The following is a 13,782-nucleotide window of genomic DNA, read 5'->3' as shown; positions in this document are numbered from 1 at the left end:
AGGGGATTTTGTTTTTTGGGGGGTTTTTTGTTCCAGTTTATTACTTACGAACACCTGCCAAAGAGGTTTTTAGGAAGTACAAGCTCCCCAGCACAAGATGGCACGCAGGAAGCACTTTTTTCTTGCGACGCCAGGCCAACCAAACACATTCGTAGACTGAAGCTCCAGAAGACAAAAGATTTCAACCAAGAATATGGCAGATATTTTGTGACTGTTAAACATTCTGACTTTGGCCAATACACTGAAAATACCAGGATATTCTGAAGGAATGACAGGACATGTTCACTTGAGTCCCCCTCGTCTTTCACTCATATCTTCCCTCACCTCTCTTAGATATTTCGAAGAAGATCTTATAATACGAATCTGCAAGCCTTTTTTTTTCTTAATATTGTTGGATTCCCTTTCTTCCTCCAGGGAAGCTCAACAGAGCATGGTGATGTTGTGCTGGAGCGGCAATGGTCTAAGGGTGTAGGAGGGTAGGAGGGACAATCCAGTTTGCAAGTGCAGCACGAACCAGAAGGTGTAACAGGATGAAAGCAGGGTGAAGGCTGCATTTCTGTCAGCCAGCTGCACTGTGCCAGTCCAGCTCCAGTCAATACTCATCTGTCTCAGGAGAAAGATGCCAGTTTAGTTGACTAAACACAGTCAAGTACATAATCTGCTTCCCAGGAGGCCCTGTGCCTCCCCAGCACAAGGGATTTCTGTTCTCCCCGTGTCAACCAAGACTGGGAAGTGGGAGATGGAAGAAACAAACAAGCAAATTTTAAAAGTATTTAAAAAAGGAAACTGACCCAAGGTGGGGATCAAGGGCTGCACAGAACCTGGCTTCTGGGGGGAGCTTCGTATTTCCCTGGGACTCCGCTCTGTAAGCCTAAAGAGATAATTTCTACATACTGATCTGATTAGTGCAAGGGCACTTGTTTCTTGTACTTCAAAAGGTTTACAGCCTAAGGAATATGTAATTTTTATTGGAAATGAAAATTTAAAAAGCGAGAATACTTTGAGGGTATCCCCAGTGAAATTAAATTTAAACATTTTTGTACTCTTACACTATAGTTTTCTTTTAAAATGCCCAGTAACATGCAGATTACAGTGAACAAAGCAAGGGTATTTTTATAGTGGTTGTAGTAAAGCCAGACTCAAAGCTCAAACGCTTTTTGTCAAATATATACACTGTTTGCCGAATATATACATCATCAAGTTGTACGAAGATGCAAACTGATAACTTCTATGAAAAGAATTCTTGTATAATGCAATAATACAAACATGCCGCACTAACATGGGCACTATATTCTTTTTATTTTTATTTTTCATTATTTTTAAAGACAACCAGAACCACACTGAGATGTCAACTCCAAGGTGAAATCTTGACATGCAGAGACCAATGGCCACTTGTGAAGCTCTCAGCCACACACTTAAACTCTAGAAAGAGTCTGGGAAATAAAAAATACCACCAGTGCCCAGCACTTCCTGCAGGCCAGCCCTAGGCAGCTCCCTAATGCAGCGTCCAGCCTCCCAGATACTCCCTTGGATGTGTTTTAACTTCCCAGTTGTACAGGAAGCCTGAGTAATTCATGTACTGTATCACCAAATCTGGGTTAGGTACTTCTGTTACTACGAATTTACACAAGAATACCAGCATCGTGCACCACAGTGGAAATCCCTGCCCCAGGCCAGGGCAAGCTCACACTTCACTGCTGCTGCTGGGTTTGCAGTAACATAAAACCAAAGCAGCACAACTCCAGTATTATTATTGTGAATGGGCTTTCACGTAAGATGACCCAGGGGATGTTTTGACTTCACCTCCTTCCCGGAGAAAACTCAAATTTCCCATTCAAACATCCTCATGGATACTAGATTTGTTGAGACAAACAACATATTATGTTTTACAGTAGGCAATGAAGAATGTTTTTAAAATTACTTATTACATGTAACTCTACATTGAGAAACGTTAAAAAGATTACTGTAAAACGGTAGGCTTAAACCATTTTGCATAGACCTAATTAATAAAGAGAATATTTTAGGAAAGTTATGTTTACATGAACTGAACTCGGCAGAGAAGTTTCCCTAGCAACAAGAAATGGCCCACTTAATATGGTAATGATGATATTTAATTAAGACCAAAAAAAGCCAGGCTTTGACTGATGTCAAATCATGGTCCTACTTTTTCCTTTTTCTGAATCAGAAAGAATGATCCATTTTGTAAGTGGAGGAGGAAAGCTCCAGGAACACAACAGCTTGAGCTAGGTATCTTCAGCAGGCCAACAGCATAAATTAAGCTGCTTCTAGAACTTAAAATTTGCAGTGTTCTAGTTACACTTTAAACAAAAATCCACTTCTTGCTGATTTTTGCCAACACTGGGACTTTCCCAATCCATCTGTCTTCTAATATTTGAAAATATCAGCTAAACACCTATTCCCAGCCACTAATGACAGACCACACAGAGAGGAGAGAAAAGAAAAAAAGAGGAGCCTTAAGTTTTAACTGAAGTTGGCCTCAGGAGAAAGATAATCTGAAAAAAATCTGGAGAGGAGACTGGAGAGGGACTGGTGTCCCTCCTTCTCACTTCTCCCTGTTTTAGTGATGTTTTCAGTTAAGACAACAGAGTCCCATTCCAAGCAGCCTGGGGTCTATATGAGCATACAGTTTCAAGGATATTTAGATAAAATACCCTTAATCTGAGCGGAAGCAGTGAAGCACAAATAAGAATAGCCATGAATAATAACAAACTCAAGTTATCTGTTTAGTTGATCCAGTCAAGTCACTGCCATAATAAGGGAGATGCAGCTGTGTGTTTACAAAAATCATATACTACTGAATTCTGGGAAATATGTTTTCCTCTGTCTAAAATAAGGGTTTTTTTGTTTGAAACAGAGAGCGAAGCTAACTTTATAAAATGCTGTAGGTAGGTAGTAGGTCCATGAGAATTCACTCCTATTAATTCTGCTTCCAAGCTCAGTGTGATTTCTAGGCATTAGTTGGTCACACAACGTAATCAGATGTTGTTCTTTTGCTATTAAAAAAATGTGAGTGGTTCTGAATTTATGTTACACGATTAATTGCAGAGAAAGGCGTATGCTATGTGTACTAAGGACTTTGGAATGTAAAGATAAGAGTTCAACTTCATGACAAGTCATCTAAAGAGTACTTTTCCCTTTTTGAAGACTCAGCTGAAGAATGACTGCTCACCACAGAAATGATTAAAAACCTGGCTTTACGTATTCCTGAGTGGAGTATTTCTGACATCAAGTTCCTACTGTAGTTTAAACAGAATACAGACTAAGATCAGAAAACATGTGACATGTTATATGTTAACAATAATTACTGACATTAGACAAAAGGCACACAAACACAGATTAAAGATATGGGACCCCGTTACTGCCTTCTCTACTTTATACAGTTTTACACTGTACAGCTCAATTTTCCTTACCTGTCTTCTTTAATCACATCCACAAAGTGCGCATCTGTCTTTTCTCTGATGTTTTTGAACCTCAAAGGAAGGAGAGCTGATTGATCCAGGCTCACTCCACCCCATCTTCCTTTCTCTTGCAACATTTCATAAAGCGAGGTTTGACTATTGCTCAGCTTTTCTTCCTGTGGGGGACTCAAAAGGCCATTCTGAGTCTTTGGACTGTGTCCTCCTGGAGCCTGAATGACAGAAAGAAAAACACACATGGGGAACATTAGTGCTTGAGAAAGTAGACAGAAGAGATTTAATGGGGCCAAAGTTGAAAGCTCTTCCCTCCACACACTGAGCTTTTACCTGATCACACCAAGGATCTACCTCCCCTGTCTCGAGGTCATTCACATCTCCTGTACGCCCGTGCCTGCTTAGCTGTTGTCTTTCTGCTTTTTCTGTACTAAGTTTCCAAGGAGCAGAAGACAAAGTACATTTTCACACATACAACGAAGACCAACCACAAGCCCAAATCTTTTTCAATCCTCTTAAGGTGAAGATTCTTCTAAAAAGCTTTTAAAATACCTACTTCAACTGTGCTAACTCTCCACAGGTCATGAGAAACTTGCTCTGACAGCCCTTGCTGACCCTTCCACTGACCACTACAGCCCTGCTGCTTTCCCAGAGCTTCCTCCTTTCTCCTACCTGTGGGAACAGCCCTTTTGTACACCACACCACCCTACAAAAAAAAATCCTACAAATTAAACTACATTTTCTTCACTGAGTAAGATATACTACTTCTTTCTGGTTTTCTTTTGCCTTTGTATTAATTAAAATGGCATTTTTAAATTTTGACACCAGCTTGCAACACAGCTTAGGTACAGTTTTATCAATTCTGCTTTCATTCATTTGAAAACACAAATTACTTTTAGCCAAAAATGATTCCATTTTCATGGAACCTGAAGTTCCTCCTTTTACATTTTCTTTGACCTAGACCAATATGCACTGAAGCAATTCCAAATAAATTAGACAACTAAGTAAGTATAGAATGAAAATGAACTGCAGTTAGCAAGGATCGTTTTCAAATGCAAGCATACATCAAACTTAGCATATTTGAAAGCTCACCCCCCCATGTCTTATAATTTATCACGTATCATTTATCCTCATCCTGAAACCCACTCACGACAGAAGTTTCTTCATTTCTGCCTGTACAGCAGTCAGCACAGCAGTGACAAGCTCCTCCAGAAGACTATTCTTGGATGCCACCACAGTGACCATAAATAAATACCATAAATATCATCACCACCCCAACCATGCACTGAAATATGTTACTTAGATTGTGAAATCAACTTAGATAAAGTTAAGAAATTTCTAGTTTCTGGTTGCCTACGCAAAAGTAATTCAACCGTTTATCTATCCTGTAAAGCAAATGAGGCACATGAACACAGGCAGGTATGATTAAAGGTTCAGACATAACCAGTGAAGACACAAGACTAATGGAGCAGCAGGAGAATGTCACCTTGTGCAGGGAAGAGTCAGAAAGCACTTGGGCTTGGCTCCCTATCATTGCCAAGACCTCCAGAGCTGAAGTCATGACAAGGTGCGTTGGAATGGTTCCCTGGAGCTACAGGAAAAGCAGGAGGAAGGTGGGCTGCGCTTCCCCTTCCTCCCACCCAAGGAGGACACATGGTTCCCACCCTGCGGGCTGCCCCAGTGGAGGGGTGAGCCCCCAGAGCCATGTGCTGGGAGCCAGGAGATGAAAGGATTCCCAGTCTAGTCCCTTCTGCACTCACAACACTTGTTTTGGCAGCCCGCAGGTGTTCACAGCCCAGTGACAGCAGCTGACAAAGTAGAATAGGAAATTCAGTAGTTACCTCGGTGTGCTGCCAATGTTTTGCTAAAGAACGTAATCAACAGAAGAGAAAGGCGACTTCAGCAACGCATATTACAACAAAAGCAGAGCAAAACCTCTTGGGCCAGACAGGGGCTCGGGTACGACAGAGAGGCACTCTCCTGGAAAGCCAGGGGCACAACAACTTCTCACACAAAAGGGCACCAGTTTCCTTTCTAAGGGAAAACATCCAGCAGCTTCAGAGCAAGTCCTGCTGCAACCATAATGGGTCATCCAACCCACCCCAGAAGGCACACGGCTATGGAGCACGAGACGTGTTGCAGCACCAGGGCAACTTCTCTGGTTTTGAGATGAGGAGCACTGACAAAGGCAAAGCAAAGAGAACTGTCCAGCAAGTTGCTAGAAGTGAAGGGGGTTTTGTTTGTGGGTTTGTTTATTTGTGTTAGTTTATGCTAAAGATTATTTCTGCTCACAGCACCTCCCAGAACAACTTGAGGCATTAAAAAATTGGTCATAGTTACCACCTGAATAGAATGTTTCTCCTTTTCCTTACCCCTGCAGCAGATGTTGTTACTTGAAAAGCAGAAACTGAGTGAACACAGTTTTTGCTATGAGCAGCTCAAACGAAAGATATGGACTCCAGGGCACTGTTTGCTTTCCCTGCCTATTCTTCAAGTTCATCTGAAGAATGCAGCGAAAATTTCTGCTCTTTTGGAGAAGGTCAGCATGGACTTCTCTTGGCCTTTTCTTTTTAGTTCCTTGGCAAAGGCTCAAATCCCTAAGAAAATTCTTCCCTTCAGTCAGCTCAAGGTTTTCCTGTGCTGTCTCCACTCTTCTTAATCTTAGCAGGAAGGGATTAGAGTGTGAAACTGCTTGTGTGCAAGGAGAAAATCCCCATTTATTAAATGTTGTTAGCTCCAACGTTACTGTGGTTTCTGATGGCAGCAGGCTGCACAGCTCTCCCGCACACTCGAGGTTTGATGCACCATGTTGACAGTTTCATCAAGAGGCGGGGAAGGCTCCAGAGGCTGCAGGGACCCACAAAGGTCTGAGGACATGGTTAACATTTTATGGAGACAAGACAGAAAGACTGAGATAGAGACAGGGGACATAATTGCTGCAGAACCAAGCGTAGCAACGTGGCATGGAAAGGGTACAGACTCCAGAGGTGGGTAGAGGGAGCTTATGGCTCTTCTTCCCAAGAAAGCTGAGACTGCAAAGAAGATTTGGAAATCAAATGCCACGGCAATGTTGTGCATGGAGCTGTTTCTCACGCTTTCAGCTCAACAGGCATCCCAGTCCTACTGGACGGTCACTTAACTGGTCCAATTTTTGACTTAGCAACAGCTAAACCAAATCAAAGGATGATGTGTGATTTGGTCTCCATTAGCACGTTTCTTCCAGTGAAATTACAGACATTTTATTCAGCACTGCACAGGCCTCTGAAGTGAGGTTAGATGACTTGTTGATGAATGCACATGAAGCTAATACAGCTGCAGTGGGAAGAAACGAAAAGGACAGTTCTGCTGAAGATGACAGATGACACGAGGCAGTTGGTACCCAAGGAAAATCTCTGTCTGCAGTTGGTTCCCAGAGATCCCTGGCACGTGGACAGAGACAGCCTGGGGAAGAAGCATCTCACGCATACAATCTTGGCAGCCTGGGCACATCTCCCACTGTGTTTTCTGTCTGAAAGATCTCACACTGTTCCGAGACCAGTACCTGCTGGCCACTCTGCTCTAGCTCCCCCAGACCTGAAGGGATTATTATTTCATTTTTTTCTTAGGCTGTTTCCTAGGAACCCTGGCACAGAGCATGGTCTACTGTGTCACATACGACTTCAGTCCAGTACAGTCTCGCAGTCCCTGCTTCTGAGCTTACAATTTAAGCACAGGAGACAACAGGTAAAATACAGGGAGAGAGCAGAGGGACAAACATAGATTAATGTAGCAGCTCATCAGTAGAATGCTGGCAAGTTTTTCCATTAGCTCTGTATGCGAGATGAGTTGTAAAGACGGATGCAAAGGAAAAAACCAAGACAGTTATCTCGGAATGTGTTTATAAAATGATTCTCACAAACAATGGAAAGCATTAAACTTATTTGAAAATAAAACAAACAGGTGATGAGCACTGGTATCCAGTCTACATTTAGGTAGGAACTTAATATTCAGGAGGGAGTGAGAGGTGACAGGCAGAGCAGAGCAGCTACACAGGCCACGGACAAGACAACAAACAGGCAACTCCTGGTACTGGAGAGGAAGTGGGTGGCTTCAGTGAGAACATCTAAGCAACAGGCAAGGAAAGCAATCTTGGCAGCAGCATGCTGAATATGTAAGACGCTGTATTTGTCAGTCAGAAAAAGGATGCAAACTGACTTAGATGCTGAACGTCAACTGTGCGTGTGAACAGGAACGACTCTCTTAGCACTACGGCGCGGAAGATGTCGGCAAGGCACAGGGGTAACTTGTGGGTAGGAGACACGCAGCCAACCGGTGTAAGGGATGGAGACTGCTTCTGTCTTTGGGGAGCCCCAGCATAATTTAAAGAGTCCAAATGTTAGGTCCGTCTTGCTATCAAACTGGGGCCATTAAATTACTAATAATTTCAAAAATGTGTGTGTGGGGCTCAACTAAATTTTAGAACACAACTCCTCAAAACGAAAACTGTTTCTGCTGCTTAAGAGCCTGAATAAAGGAATAGCAATATAAAACCAAGAAAGGTATCTGAAGCAGAAAAATAAGGGATAATATGACAAATACTTAATTTACCTTCGTACTGTTTTTATGCTCATCCTGACAACCATTTTGGATAGCTCCTTCGTCTATGCTGACATCGCAGTGGGGAGCAAGGGTGGTACTACATGAAGGGCAAGGCTGCAATGAGACAAAAAAATTTAGCAAGGAACATTCTGGTGTTCCTGTATTATGCAATTTATAATTTGGTCCACTTGCATACTTGGAGCATGGTTAAAAGATAAACAAAGCTACAGAATAGGAAGCAGGGAGTGAAATTTGACTGGAACAGAATACACTACTTCAAAAATAAATCACAGATTGTGTTTACTGAAGCCAAATCTGATCCAGGAGAGCTTTACAGTAAGATCACAGATCCACTGTAATCACTGTGTACTAGCAAAGGACCTGCCCAGGAAGAACAAAATACTCTTTCCTGAGAGAAGTGCAATTTTCTTGTTTAAAAACTGCCTGCAAAAGGATCTGAATGGCATTATGAGTGAAGACATAGCACAAAACGCAGAAAAAAAATTAAAAAGCACAAAACACCACAATGCATTATGAACACCACAGGGAAATGGAAAGCAACAAATCTGAAACTAATAGAGGGAAATACTTTTTCATATAATGCTCTAAGAAAGTAGAGTGGAGCTTAGGTTACTGCACATTGTTGAAACCAAACACTCAGCAGATGTCACAAGAAACAAGGAAACAGGGGAAGCAAAGCCATCAGGACTCGTAATAGTCGCAGGTTATGCATTTTGGAAGCAACCTAAAATGTAAGATTTCAGCTTTTAAAACAATCTAACCCCTTAAGAGTTAAAATGTCATCTTCTTCAGGGGAATTAGCTCTGTATCTTCCAAGTTCTTCATACTCTTCTCCAGTCCTGGCCATGCACAGGCAGGATGCTGCACCGAGGGACTGTGTGTGATCCCTACAGGCAATTCCTCTCCTCTGGAGGTGGTTTACAGTAACCAGCCTTGCCAGATCTCTACTTATGGGTACAGAGACACCAGTCACAGGAAACAGCACACTAAATCTGGCAAGCTGTATATTAAATGGTGGTGGGTGATCCACCGAACATCCTGATAAATTTTCCAACAAGGAACTTGAGCCTTTTGTTCCAAACTCAACACTCCATGTCCACTTTATCTGTTTATTCTGGACTCAGGAGGGACTCGTTCAAGCTCCTGCAGTCTATCATCCTCCTGCTCCAAAAACACAACAACTTCTGCCTTCAGGTTCACACTCTATTCCTGGGACCAGCGTGTAAGTCTTTAGAACTGACTGTTTGCACAGAGCCCCTTTTCCATCTCTGGTGTCACACCTAACGTTAAATAATGTGGCATCTTCAATTTTCAGGTTGTTCAAGTGTGGTATTTCTCCCAGCCTGCTCTTCCTGTGACTGCTGATCCACCTCATCACTCAACAACGCCTCTCAAGGGCTTTCACAAAGACTCTCGCCTTTGTAGCAGCCAGCAGACCATCGCATCGGCTGCTTCTCAGGAGCGTGGTCTGAGTTGGGGCACTGAAGTTACTCTGAGTTTCCTAGTCTGGCATCAGATAAGCAAGTTACATCCAGTTCTGAACATGCACAGTCTGAACAAACAGCAGCGCACTGGAAGAAACGATGAAGTTGGTTCTTAAATGGTTTTGTTTAAAAATAATCTAGGACTAAATGTCATAAATGCCTTGGCCACTTTGTGGAAAGCAACAACAAACTACTTCAAAAACAAATATGACAATGGGCTAACAAGGTTTCTATGCTCCTAGAGCATTAGTTAGTAGATTCAACCATGGCAGAAGTCAGTTAATGGCAATAAAAAACCCCCAAATAACTAACAAAAAAAATGCAGAAAATACTCCCTGTTTGATCTTGGGGTTAAACCAGAAGACAAAAAACCTCGGAAAATCTGCCCAACCTTTTGAGAAGAGGCAGAAGTCCATCTGACTGACTCCATGTGTTCAAGGCACCATCATTAACTTCATTCTCTATTGCAGACACTCAGACAAGCTCAGTGTCTATGTGACCTCACCACGATGAATAATGCATTAATGGACTTCCAGCAAACACCAGGACAAGCAAAAGTGCTCTCTGTTTTCATACCAAGGGATGATTAAAACATTTTTACAACAGCTTATGATTTCCAGTCAAGAAAGGGATTTTATAAAATATGATAGGGAAAATAAACTGATACCAAAACCGGTTAAGCAGGTTACACTGTCGTCATTCAAAAAAATTAGCTGCTGTTACAGATTTACTTACTGTTTTTAGCCTCTATCTTCACCATTTTAATTATGTACACTCATTTTATTGATATCCATACTGCAATGAGGTTTGCAACAGATACACTGGAGGAGAGGAAATACAATTCCTTTCACGGATCAATTACTGTTGCATTCTCCTTCCTGACTTTCCTTAGCAGACCTTGTCCATCAGAACATCTGTTCAAGCCCAAAAAGTGAAAGTCATCCTTTGCATCCAATATGGCCACTTATTCCCTTTAAAACAAAAATACTTCAACTTGCCTGTAATTTTGCCCCTCCTACCTAGTCTTTTTTGCAGAGCTGGAGTCATCTCCTCCTACACTGACACTGTTTACAGCTTTGTATTTAAAACAGTTGGCATGTAAGTCATGATTCTTTTGCAAATCATTATCTCCAGACCCTACCAGCAAGCTGCAGGCTTTAAAAAAAACGCCACAGAAACCAACACTGTAAAAAAGAAACCCACTCCTTTTCAAAAATTGCGCACGATCCGTGATTAAACTGCACAGTTGTTCTTTGCGGGGATTTTTTAATATCCATACATATTTATTTATTTAACACTGTAAGTCCTATTCTAGCATGGCAGACAAATTAAACATTCCTTGAAAGCTTGACCCAGCCTTCTTGATCCGCAATCACTGCAATAACAGCCTACCCAGCAGAGAGAAGGCTGGTGCACATCTGAGCTCACAAGCGTGCCGTGGAGTTTGAAATACCCAGCCACGCTGGGAGAAGCAAGCATGCTTTGCACTCCTATGATGCAGTTCCAGTCACAGAACATGTTTTTAAGGAAGTGCTCAGCATTCACACGATTGCTTCATCGCTATGCTATAGGCATTCTGACACTGCTTGTGGCATGCATTATACGGATGCTTATTAAACCACAGGGAAAGCTGACTCTGGGGTCATCCAAAATTCACTCCAGCATCAGTGTATTTTGGGCAAGACAGGCACGCTATTTTCAAGAAGAGTTGTGAGGCTGCTTAGGAAATCCCTGGCCAGACCTGCAGTGCTCATGGTGATGAGTAAACATGGTACCTATAAGCATAAACTTGACGCAGCAGCTTTAGCACAATGGTAGACAGAGTATCCAAGAAGGCTGAAACTGAGCTGGCATTTGTCCTAGATGCTCTTCTCAAGCAGCTTCTTTTAGCTTCTCCTTTACTTATTCAGATAGCCACGTTTGCATTTTTGCACCCAGCCAAGACGGTCCCAGAGCAGAAAATCAGGGACTAGGCAGGAAAGAAAACATGGGCCCACAGCGTGCCTTTGGATCGCACACTAGCTGTTTAGGAACAGTGGTGCATCTGTATCTGCCCTTCTGCAGAGTAAGTCACCCCATGTTTTAGAAAACACATACCATAGCTGAGTCTTAACAACAGATTTCATTTTGGACTTGAATTATTTTCAGAGCAACACCAGAATTTAATACATAAATTTTATCAAATCCTAGCTGCAATCAGGTCAGTCCCATACTCTGCTGTAGTTTCATGGCCCTCCAGTTACAGCTGATTTTGCTGTCTGACATTAACAGGGCATCCTCACTTTCTCTCAAAACAAACCCTTAGTTTTACTGCTCTGTTTAATCCCTCCTCTCTCCCTTCTGCTCCACAGACAGACAGCTCAGTAATACTGCTACTCTCAGTACATTCTTTTTCCTTCGCTACTTGAAGTAGAGGAGTTTCTACCTCTTACTGTCACAGCTGCACCTCTGCATGGCCACACACCAAAGAGCACAGATTTATTCATACACACACCCACTGACTGCTCTGAGATGTATTTTCCTGCCTTATTTGCTAGTACCTTCATTGAAAGACAAGAGGGAGCTGGAAAGCTGGTGCCTGAGGGATGCCAATATATTCTCTCTTACATGGGAGAAGGAAAAGCATCAGCAGCAACTTGGATGTAGTCAAACCACACACAGTGCATATTTTGGGGAGGGATGAAGATGGCTACGGCTACCTTCTGCAGTTGGACAGTCCTGGCTTGCTCTGTAAAGAGCTCACTTAAGTATGGACCATATTTTTGGGCTGTTCTTTCAGATGATCTCACTTGCAACCCAGTGTTGTTACTCCAAAACTTAAAATCTGGCACAGAGGTAGGGTAAAGGTGCCCAGCTCATGCTCTCCTAATCCAGACAATAAGCATAAAAGCATCAAAAATGGAGTAGCAGGAAAGTCACCTCCTCATCAACTCTGTGAGCTCCATCTCAAACCTGTGTTGAAGAGATCCTCTCAGGAATAAACACAGTGAAGTCTAAGGAGAGCGACCTGCAGATACGTGACCACCTGCGGTTCTGACATTTGTGCCCAGCTCAGGCAACCCAGGACAAGAAACTTTTAGCACAAACGAGAAGAAAGAGTAGACATCTGTTGTTTGGGAAATCTGTTCTGAGCTGGAACATGCAGAGTAACAGCAAAGCTTCAAAGTAATACACATTGTTTCACAGATTTCCTTGTCAAGAGATCTTGCAAGAGGTGTGAACATAACAAAATGTCATCATTTCTCTCAGCTCAATCCATACAAATCATTGCCCTCAGATCTAGATACAGGTTTCCAGAGCAAGCAGATAAAACAGAATCTCATAGCCTAGTGGAGCATTTTCTCCCACCACACAAACAATCCCGCTATCTTTTTGCGGGGATGTCTGTTACAAACTCACATGAAAAGGCCCACGGGTACATGACATTGCATGCATAGAGAGAGGAATGGCAGAAGCAGAAGATCATAGAAGTCACAGGAGCTGCATAAAGCATATTCTTTATTCCCTAAAATCAATACCATTGAAAAAGCAGCATTGACCTCTCAGTCCTGAAATATTAAAAGAATTATTTATTTGAAACCACCTTTAAATCACCTTCATTTAGGGACTGCTCTTCAACTGGCAAAACATTTTACTTGGTAATTGTTTTTGTCCCTCAAACTCTATTTTGTCACTATATGACTATCTACACACATATACATGCATATGTATACAGATAAGCAGTGCATAAACAAACCTGTAAGGTTTCCCCATCCACACATCTCTCACTGGTTTGCAGAGTTGAGATCTGTGATGCTTGGCTTTGAAAGAACTCACCTTAGGTTTTTCTGCATGTTTGAGAGTCTTTGTCACGTCACCAGCGCTCTCAGATGACGATGCCCCCTGAATCCTGGCTCCATCTCCGGACTCCAAGCCAGGAAGCAATGCTTGTGAACAGCTGCAGTGGGGTTCCTTCACCTTCTGACCAGAGATCAGGTAGGTCTTCAAACCTACAGAATAAAATATAAACGAACACTAAGAACAGCAGAAGGACAAAAACAACTCTCCTTTGGACTTCTCAGATATGAAATACAATAAATATCAAAGCACTATCAAGGCTTGGGAATACAGCAGACAAAAAAGGGCAGTGGCTGGGAACAACCACCAGGAATATAAAGATGCTCTGTGTAAAGTGGCAGCAGTGAGGATTGCCCAACATCTGCTGTCCCCGACACAGGGGACTCCTCTAACACAGCCACAGCCAGGACTGACGTGTACTTTCTTTATTC

General features: G+C 42.4%; 1 protein-coding gene across 1 annotated transcript in view; it reads right to left on the bottom strand.

The window, feature by feature from the left end:
* Positions 1 to 13,503, bottom strand: part of ADCY9 (adenylate cyclase 9) — a gene marked incomplete at its 5' end in the record, with an annotated part of 41,043 nt that extends 27,540 nt beyond the window's left edge. Inside the window, 3 exons of the mRNA XM_010189842.1 lie at positions 3,432 to 3,649; positions 8,019 to 8,123; positions 13,331 to 13,503. Coding sequence (XP_010188144.1) covers positions 3,432 to 3,649; positions 8,019 to 8,123; positions 13,331 to 13,503 — 496 coding nt within the window. The remainder of the gene's footprint in view (positions 1 to 3,431; positions 3,650 to 8,018; positions 8,124 to 13,330) is intronic.
* Between the last annotated feature and the right edge of the window lie 279 nt (positions 13,504 to 13,782).

This window comes from Mesitornis unicolor, unplaced genomic scaffold, assembly GCF_000695765.1.
Source record: "Mesitornis unicolor isolate BGI_N332 unplaced genomic scaffold, ASM69576v1 scaffold47898, whole genome shotgun sequence".
NCBI lineage: Eukaryota > Metazoa > Chordata > Aves > Mesitornithiformes > Mesitornithidae > Mesitornis > Mesitornis unicolor.
The sequence above is the reverse complement of the archived record's forward strand: the minus strand, read 5'-3'. Positions and strand labels throughout refer to the sequence as shown.